This window comes from Capsicum annuum, chromosome 10, assembly GCF_002878395.1.
Source record: "Capsicum annuum cultivar UCD-10X-F1 chromosome 10, UCD10Xv1.1, whole genome shotgun sequence".
NCBI lineage: Eukaryota > Viridiplantae > Streptophyta > Magnoliopsida > Solanales > Solanaceae > Capsicum > Capsicum annuum.
Genome location: NC_061120.1, coordinates 4,210,672 through 4,220,931, shown reverse-complemented (window position 1 = coordinate 4,220,931; position 10,260 = coordinate 4,210,672). Strand labels below are relative to the sequence as shown.

The window sequence follows — 10,260 nt, the reverse complement described above, 5'->3', positions numbered from 1 at the left end:
CCAAACCATATTCAAAACACAAAATCCCCTTTAAAGTCCCTACACTTAACCATTTTCAAGTGACTAAGTCACCAGCCAAACCACATTCAAAATAAAAAATTCTCTTTAAAGTTCCTACACTTAACCATTTTCAAGTGACTAAGTCACCAACAAAACCACATTCAAAATAAAAAAATCCTCTTTAAAGTTCGTACACTTAACCATTTTCGAGTAACTAAGTCACTAACCAAACCACATTCAAAATAAAAAATCTCCTTTAAAGTCCTTACACTATACCATTTTGAAGCAACTAAGTCACCAATCAAACCACATTCAAAACATAAAATCCCCTTGAAAGTCCCTATACTTAACCATTTTCAAGTGTCTAAGTCACCAACCAAACCACATTCAAATCACAAAATTCCCTTTAAAGTCCATATACTTAACCGTTTTGAAGTGACTAAGTCACCAACCAAACCACATTCAAAACAAAAAATTTCCTTTAAAGTCCCTACAAAACCATTTTCTAGTAACTAAGTCATCAACCAAACCACATTCAAAACACAAAATCCCCTTTAAAGTCCCTACACTCAACCATTTTCAAGTGACTAAGTCACCAACTAAACCACATCCAACACACAAAATCCCCTTTAAAGTCCCTACACTTAACCATTTTTAGACTAAGTCACCAACCAAACCTCATTCTAAACACAAAATCTCCTTTAAAGTCCCTACACTTAACCATTTTCAAGTGACTAAGTTACCAACCAAACCACATTCAAAGCAAAAAATCCCCTTTGAAGTTCCTACACTTAAATATTTTCAAGTAACTAAGTCAACAATCAAACCACATTCAAAACAAGAAATCCCCTTTAAAGTCCCTACACTTAAACCATTTTTTAGTAACTTAGTCACCAATGAAACCACATTCGAAACACTAAATCCAATTTAAAGTCTCTACACTTAACCATTTTCAAGTAACTATCAACCAAACCATATTCAAATAAAAAAATCTCCTTTAAAGTCCCACTAATTAACCATTTTCAAGTAACTAAGTCAACAACCAAACCATATTTAAAACTAGCAACAAGAAGACCAACAAGATGTCAGCAACAATGATAGTGAATCGAACAAGGCCACACACGACTTCACTAGACTTCAATATGAACAATAACAAGAAGATAACAACAATGTTAGAGAATCGAACAAGGCCACACACGGCTTCACTAGGCTTCTATATGAACAATAACAAGGAAATACCAACTTACCTTTGCTTGGCGTAAATTAAAGTGAAAGAGATAAGCTGTCACAAAAAAAAAAAAAGCAATGCAATCCTTTCACCGAAATCGGAATCTTTCAAATAGTAAAATTATTATAAAGAATATACCTTCACTGTATAATATGTATATACTATATATATATATATATATATATATATATATATATATAAATATATATACATACACACACATATACACACATACACACACTATCGATTATATCAAGTTCTAAATACATTCTATATATATCACATACGTACGCAAGTATATTATCCAATAATATAATGCAATGTATTTCTTATACATACTCAGATGAGTGATCAATTAATTATATTTGATTAGCTTAATATACTAGGTTTTGACTACATTGTTCATCAATCGATCACTACATATATATATATATATATATATATATATAAAGATATTTATATATATGAACTTTTGAATGCATACTATATATAGCACATCCACAAGTATATTATCTTATAATAGAACACGTTCATTATATTCTGATGAATTATCGATTATATATTACATTATGATGACTGGAATAGTAACATAATATCATTATCTCAACGATATGATATATACATACACATATTCATTATACAAAGATTATGCATGTTTAACGTCATTTAACGTATATACGAATGAAAATATTTATTTTATATATTGAAACATAAGTAAAAGATAAAAATTATGATTAACATAATTTATTTATTTTATTTGATATATTTCTTAGTGTAATTTTTCACAAAATTTAAGAATGATTGATTTTTATTATTATTGTTATTATACTGGTTATCGACTACGTGTGATTAGTGTAACTTCAAAAAATTATATATATATATATTACATTATATATATATAATTATTTTTAATGAAAATAATATATATAGTTGATTACATATATATAATTATTGGTTACTTAAAATTATTTACTTTTATATTTTTTTTAGTTAAAAAACCGACTACTCGTGGTTGGTGGTTGCTTTTTTAAAAATATTTTTTTAAAATTAAAAATTGACCACTTGTGGTCGGTTTTTTTAAAAATAGATTAATGTTTTAAAAAAAAAATCGACCACAAGTGGTTGGTTTTATTATTTTTTTAATTTTTATTTGTAAAATAAATAATAATTAATATAAAAATTATTGAAATAATTATTTTGATTTTTTAAACTATAAAAGCGGCCACATGTGGTCGTTTTTTTTTTTTAAATAAAATTAAAAAATTAAAAAATCGATCACTTGTGGTCGATTTTTTCCGACCACTGTGCGTGATCGATTTTTTGTGGTCGTTTTTTTAGTTTTTTTTAGTAGTGTTTTGCATTCTCTGAACTTGTATCTTCACTTGTAACATCAATCTTCAGAAATCTGTAAGAACAAAATTTTGGAAAGAAAATAACTATTAGTATATAATTTAATTTAAGTATTAGGAAAATAATATGACTAACTGTGTGCCCTCCTCCATTCCTCTGTTGTGACGCCAAAGTTGCAGAACTCTAGATTTTGACAAATTATTTGGACCACTAACTATGCGTCAACCACTTTTCGAGAACAGACCATAAGACCGTTAAAGTTGTTCACTTCTTTGATTGCATAAAAGCAGACAATGAAACATATGAGAACATGAAAACTATTCTAGAATTCCCCACGACTCTGATAAAGTCGCTACTGCAATAACAATAACAACATTCTGAGTGAAATCTCACAAGTTGCTATGTGTAACTTAGATAACTCCCTGTAAAGAAACTGGCAGAAAAGCTGCAACATAATTGAAAATCAAAACTATGTGCATGGATTATTTTGGCAGCTAAACACATAATAATATAGTTTGGCATCATTTAGAAAATTTTGTTTGCTTAACAAAAGCAATCTGTTATTATTTATATAATCGAGTGACAAGTGTTGCAATGATCCCTATGCAAGTTACTTTTTCTATTAACTATAAAAGCTGCCTCTTCAACTACAGTACCTTAAGAATAATATAGTTTAGTATGCACCAAAAGATTGAGAAACAAGATGAAATTACTTGTGTGCACCAGAAGATCCTGATCTACTTTAATTTGATACAAAAATACAGATATAACAGATAACATCTTTCTGATTTTACATTTTCAGATTGTCAGTATAAAATCATCTTCTGATTTCGAGTTCTAAGTTTACCATATGAACTGCCGATATCTAAAATTTAACCCAACAAATAATATGAACTGCCGATACCTAAAATTCAACCCAACAAAAGCAACAACTACGGAGAGTAGATAATCAAACAAACTAGTGACTCGTATCTCAGCAGAATGTTTTAAGTCGGCCCCGTACCTACCCATTCCGCACCTGCCCCAACCCATTTCCATTCATAATAGTATGTACACAACAATTATGACCTTACCCTTACTTTGTGAAGGTAGAGAGACGATAAGTGATCATCAATTGATATATTTCATAGTAAATTACCCATTAGTTGTACAAATTAGAAAAAAATGACAAATTCTGAATAGAGAATGAAGAATACGAGTAGCTCAACAACCAAGCAACAAAGAATTTAGAACAATTTTAGAAGAAAAATAGCAACAAAATAAAATAGAAAGCCTACCTTTGAGAGAGATGAACATAGAATACAACAAATTGCAATCACCCAAGGAATTTGGCAAAAAGCTGCCGTGTGCGTATGTGTATTGATCAATATTGCTAGATCCCTCAATCGCTGCTATGTGCGTATGTGTGTATTGATCGATATTGCTAGGGTATTTCGACCAACAGTGTATTCTGATTGAGGAAAACTGCACGCAGCCTTTTAATTTATTAGAAAATTAATAAAAATGAGATTAAACGCATGTATATATATGTATTAAGTGAAATAAAAAAAATATTATTAAAAATTTTAATATTATTTTTGGCGGTTCTTTCTCCCATTCATGTTTCTGAATTATAATTTGGGACCGGTTAAAATTGTTTTTAGGAACCAAATTTTCTATCTTCACAATAAAAATGCAATATTAAGGACCAACATATAATCTCGTCCTAATACATGTATTTTTAGAGACGAGATTAGTAATTCATCCCTAAATGTTGGTCATAAATAAAGCAATTTCTTGTAGTGTTTGAAACTTTGAGAGTTTGTGATTTGAAGAAATGAATAGTCACTTTTTTAAATTCCTACTTGCTAATTTTTATTTTATTTTTTAAGTAAAGGTTTAAAAATAATCTGCAATTGTAAAGCATAATCTATTTTATACAATAGTATTTCTTTTAAAATTAGAAAGAGAGCTCTGAGAGTTTACCGCTAAGCCATCCGCTTTTTTTTTTCAATGTGGGTTCGCATGTTAGTATATATCTATAATGATTAAATTTTGTAATACAAATACAGGATCTACGCAAAAGCTAGTAATTTGTCCGAACCCCCCATTATACTGTAGCTCCGCCTCTGGAGGCATCCTTGGTTATTGCATACTATCTTTCTCCACCTTGCAGTACCTGATATGTTTTCTTTATAGAGAACTTGGGCATAGTTGTAAATTCTGTTATTGTGATCCCAACATTTTCCAGTATTGCTTGGCTTTAAAGATCTTCCTGATCATCCATGAGGTTGTTTAGGCATAGATGACCAAGCAGTTGATTGATATAATAAGTGTGCACCCATATCACCCATAGCTTCTCTTTTTTCTTGCATAAATCCCAATGCAGTTTGTTAATAGCTGCTTTGTTCCACAGATGCATGTAAAGAATCGGACAGCAATAAGCAAACCACAAGTAAAAGAAAACAAGATGAACACATAGATTTACGTGGAAATTTTTGCGGGAAAAACCACGGGCAGAGGAGGAGGATTTTCACTATAATGGAGAGGAGTACAACTAGGAGAATGACGTATTTTATGAACGTCCGAAAACGACACACTAATTGCACTTATATAATACGTGCGTACAAATAAATCCTAGGCCCCAAAACATACAGGTCTATACGCTACCACCACAGATCCCACGAAAAATCACAAACATGAGTCGCACCGCAAACTTTTCAGGATCGGATCACCAAAATTTGGGTCACAAACTCTAACAATGCACATTTAACATATGCAAGCCTTCAGCAACTTTCAGAGTACATACCTTGTCCCATGCTATCTTGAATTTAGCAGCCCCAGATCAAAGAAATCTCTTACAAATCATCTCAATAAACTCAATAATTTTCTTTGGGAGGATGTAGACCTAAGTCCAAACGATTTATATTGAGAAGAAAACACTCTTCCATAGCTGTGCTCTCCCAACATAGGACAAGAACCTAGTTGTCCAAAAGCAAATCCTACGAAGCATTTTTTCAGTTAGTGGCTCACACTATACTGCAAACAGGATGGGTCTTTTGGTTTGAGGTATAAAAAATCCAAGGGATGAGTTATCTCGGGATAAAATAAAAGATCGCTTAATCCCTTGTTTGGTTGGAGGGATTAATCTAACCCGGGATAACTTATCCCACCATTTTCCCCTTAGGGATGGGATAACTTATTCCATATACATGGTGGGATAAGTTATCCCGAGTAATCACGGGATAACTAATCTCGATATTAGTTATCCCGGAATAATAATTTCTCAACCAAACGACCAGGACCTTAAGATATCTGAATGGGAGTTCACCCTTTTCAAAACCCAACACTTTAAATATTTGGTGTTGTACCTGCATACACTGACACTTCACCCAAATATACTGCTCTCTTGGATGGGTTAGCAACTAATCCTAAAGCAGCAGAAAAAGTCTTAAATTTACCATACATGCAAGAAAAAGAGTTAACATCACCTCTGCAGAAAAGCAGCAGATCATCTACAAACCGCAGTTGAATAAGATCAACTTTGGCACATCGGGGATTGATACAAAGCTAAGTGTGTATCAAGAGATTCAAGCCAACACAAGAAGCAACAATAAGAACAACAAAGTGCTAGTCAATCAAAAGAGGCCACACATGGCTTCACTTGGCTTCAACACTTGTTTTGACTAGAAAAATGAGTTTACAACAAGAACAATAAATGATAATTTTGCTAGTGAATCAAAAGAGCCACACACGGCTTCACTAGACTTTTAGTTTCAACCACACAATATTATCAAGATTACAAAAGGTATAGAAACTTGACATACAATATTCAATAATCTAAGAACCCTAACAATGAGAAAGGACCCTAAGACTAATGAATATCAACACCAAATTCTTATTTGGACCAAGAGGAACTCAAGAACCCCAAGACCCTAGTTTCTAGGAAAAAAATGGCAAAAACTACCATTCTCAAAACTATTTAGCCAAAGGGACACTAAACTTCTTTTTGAATTATTTTTTTGGGTTAGGTTATAAAAAAGTGTAAAAAAAGGTGAAAAAGTTGGCCCACATGTGGGCCAAGGGACCATTGTATCATTTTTCTAACTTTACAAATTTAATATAATACACTAACACCCATCTACAAATTTAACATAATACACTAACACCCATCAACTTCTTCCAATATCAAAAAAAAAAAAATTCTCTCTCCTCTTAAATTTTCTCCAACTCCCGCTTGAAGAATAGTTCTCCCAAAACACCATTTTCGTTTTTTCTTCTTCTGCAACCTCTAAGAGGTCGTTTTTGCTTCATAAGGTTAGTTAAAATCATGTTTCGATCATTTGTAGATCCATCTAAACATGTTTCTTTGCTAATCAATTCGTAGTGATGTAGAATTTTTTTTTTTCGAATTTTGTTGATTAAGGAGTTTTGGTTTAGTTTCATTTTTTTTAGCAAAGAAGTGTTGAATGGTGGGATAATCGTTATTTGAAGAGTTATTTTGGCAGTTTGATTCGAACAGTAAGTTATTTCTATCTATAGACCCATGGTCTATGAAATCGACCTGTGGTCTATAAAATTAGAATGCCCTAGATTGAAATAAATTTTTAGACGTATGAAATTCTTTTAAAAAATGGTTGCCTAAATAGTGGAAATTGAAAGATTAATAGCTAATTAGTTCGATTAGGTGCAATGGTTTGATTTTTAGCAATTGTCGTGTTTCAATATTGCATGTTGGATTTTGGTTCACAGTTATTGATGTTTGGAGTAGACTGTTTGATGGTGGAATGGTGGAATAATCATTATTTGAAGAGTTATTTTGGCAGTTTGATTCCAACAGTCGCCTGTTTCTATTCGTAGACCAGTGGTCTATGAAATCGACCCATGGTCTATGAAATCAGAATGCCCTAGATTGAAATAAATTTTTAGACGTATGAAATTCTTTTAAAATATGATGGCTGAAATAGTGAAAATTGAAAGATTAATAGCTAATTAGTTTGATTAGGTACACTAGTTTGATTTTGATACTCCATGTTAAATTTTGGTAGGGTATTTCTTTTTTTTTTTATTTTTTTTTCATTTGAGCATTGACTTATTTCTATTGATAGACTTATGGTATATGAACTGAAAATAGGAGATTTGTTCTGCAGGTGTAGATTGTGTTGAAAATGGGTAAAAAAATCATCCATACTAAAGGAAAAGCAGGTAGCAGTAGAAAAACAAAAGCCGAGGCAGCTGAAAATGTCTCAAAAAGAAATAAAATTGACGAGAAAGTATCCGAATCTGATCCGGATTTAAAGGAGGTAAGCGACTACGCCGAGTCTAATGAAGATGTCCTTCCCGAGCGTAGTGTTAGTCGTGACAGTGAAGAGAGCAAGGAAAGTGGGAGAAACAGTGATGATGGGGACAATGATCCCTTATCCGTAAGTTTGTTAAGGTTCATTTTCGTGGAGTGGTATGAACTTCGAACTATAATGGACGAGGTCGGATCTTTCCCAACGAAGATATCGGTCAGATCAAGAATGGCTGCTTATCAAGAATTTAAGCAAGTTCTTGTCGACCAGGAGTTGAAGAAAAGATTCAAGTGGTCCTGTTTCGGACACCTAAGAAACCTGTCGAAACATCTCAAGTTCAATGGGCAGTTGGTCCATTATTTGTTGTTGCGATGCGTCAAGAGGGATAAGATGCGTCATGGGATGTGGTTCTGCATTAACAACAAGCCTGTCTATTTTGGCTTGAAAGAATTTTGTTTGATCACGGGGCTGAACTGCTCATCATACCCCTGTGAATAAAAAATGATGTAGGTGTTAGACAAGGGAGAGCATTTTTGCTTTAAGGTGATGAAAAATAAAAACATTATGGTGGCCAACTTGTTACACTTGATCAGAGGGAATAATTTGAACGAGGACGACAAGTTTAAGTGTTGTTTACTTTGGTTCTTGCACACTATGTTGCTTGCAAAAGATTCGACGAAGGTTGTCGACACAAAACTGATTTGAATGGTCGATTCTTTGAGTTTCTTCGAGAATTATCCATGGGGGAAAAAGATATTTCAACTGAACCTGGATTATCTGAAGAAGAAAAGTGACCTGAAGAAGCAGATGGAAGTATTTGATAAGAAACAGAAGGCATCCTATGCTCTATTCGGATTTCCCTAGGCATTCATGGTATCTACCATAAACCCTTTAGTTAGTTTATCGTAGATTCTTATTTTATTTATACTCTGTCATAGACTCTGAGTTCTTTTTTCTCTATTGTACTGATTATAGGTTTGGGTGTATGAGGCCTTTCCTTATCTTGGAAAATCAATGGATGAGCCCTTTCCCACTCCCCGCATCCTCAGATGGCACACTACAAAAAAAGTGACCAGATAATCGAAGGCGACTCATTCAAGTACAAAGAAAAAGTTACTGAGGTATGAACTTATTTTTTATTATGCAAGAATAATACTACTGTTGTATCGAATGTTATATAATTGTTAATTGATATTTTGTAGAACGTGCACCCGTACATCATCCCTACTATTCTTGAAATAAAGATGAACTACATGATTACCTTTGAGCCATATACGGACGAGGTGAAGAATAACACCCTCGATGGATTTAAGAAAGAGTTAGAAGGGGTGACTGCCCTTATTTCAAATGAGGAAGTGATGATGATAAGGATTTGGGTGGTAACCCCGTTGAAGTAAGCATTGGTGATGATGATACTCCGAGTACCTCCAAAGATGCAGCGGGAACTTTATCCCTTTAGGATCATTATAAGCTTGTTGCTGCGCTCGAGGAAGCGATGTTGGATATTGCTGCCTATATTAGAGAGAAAAGACTGAAGAAAAAGAACAGGATGAGCGACAACACGAGAGAGGTAACTTCATTCAATAATTGATGTTGTTAATGAATTTTCAGCTTTCAATATCAGTAACACTTTGTAATATGATGATACAGTGCATGTGGACCTTCGTGAATCGGAGAGGAATGAAGAAGAAAAAAACAAGCAAAATGAATGAGTTGGCCTTTGTTGTGGCGAAAGAGAGAAAAGAAGAAGAAAAGAAGGATGAAGAAGAAGAAATGAAAGAAGATAAGAGACAAGAAGAAAGTGTAAAAGAAGCAGCTGCAACTGAAGAATAAAAAGTTGAAAAAGAAGCAGCAGCAGTTAAAGAAGAGGGAAAGGAAAAAGGAGAAAGAAGCCAAGGAAAAAGAAGAAGCTGAAAAAATAGGAGCAACAGCTGATGAAGAAGAAGAAGAAGAAGAAAAAGAAGAAGCTAACAAAGAAGAAGTTGATAAAGACGCAGCTGGTGAAAAAGAAGAAGAAGCTGCTAAAGGGGAAGAAAAAAATGAAGCTGAGGAAGAAAAGGAAGGTCAGAAAGAAGCAATTGTTGAAGGTGAAGGAAAAAAAGAAGGTGAGAAAGAAAAACAAGATGGGTTCATGGATATCGTTGATGAAATCAACAACACCTATGCTGATGAGGAGGAAATTTTTTGAAAAAGACATTTGAATTATTTTATTGTTAATGTGTTGAATGATCTGTTTGGTTGGATATTTGAAACTCTCTTTTATATCATAGAATGTTTAGCTAATCTTTCGTATACTTCTTTCATAGTCTATCATTACCATGCTGCTCAATTTTAAGTTGATATGTTGATTGATCGACTTTGGTTCTATCAAAAACAGTGTTAACATTGTAGAAAAATAGAAGTATTATT

General features: G+C 33.0%; 1 protein-coding gene across 1 annotated transcript; it reads left to right on the top strand.

The window, feature by feature from the left end:
* Nucleotides 1-7,725: 7,725 nt before the first annotated feature.
* Nucleotides 7,726-10,039, top strand: LOC107844112 (DNA ligase 1-like). Its single transcript, XM_016688606.1, has 4 exons — nt 7,726-8,280; nt 9,311-9,421; nt 9,689-9,851; nt 9,897-10,039. The coding sequence occupies exons 1-4, from the start codon at nt 7,726-7,728 to the stop codon at nt 10,037-10,039; spliced, it is 972 nt and encodes a 323-aa protein (XP_016544092.1).
* The last annotated feature ends 221 nt before the right edge of the window (nt 10,040-10,260 follow it).

Bases quoted from the DNA above. Each gene is read 5' to 3' on its own strand.
- LOC107844112 (XM_016688606.1), top strand. From the start codon at position 7,726: ATGGGTAAAAAAATCATCCATACTAAAGGAAAAGCAGGTAGCAGTAGA. The intron at 8,281-9,310 runs GTCTATTTTGGC...TTATCCCTTTAG, and splicing joins TCTGCATTAACAACAAGCCT to GATCATTATAAGCTTGTTGC. The intron at 9,852-9,896 runs GTGAAAAAGAAG...AAAAAAATGAAG, and splicing joins AGTTGATAAAGACGCAGCTG to CTGAGGAAGAAAAGGAAGGT.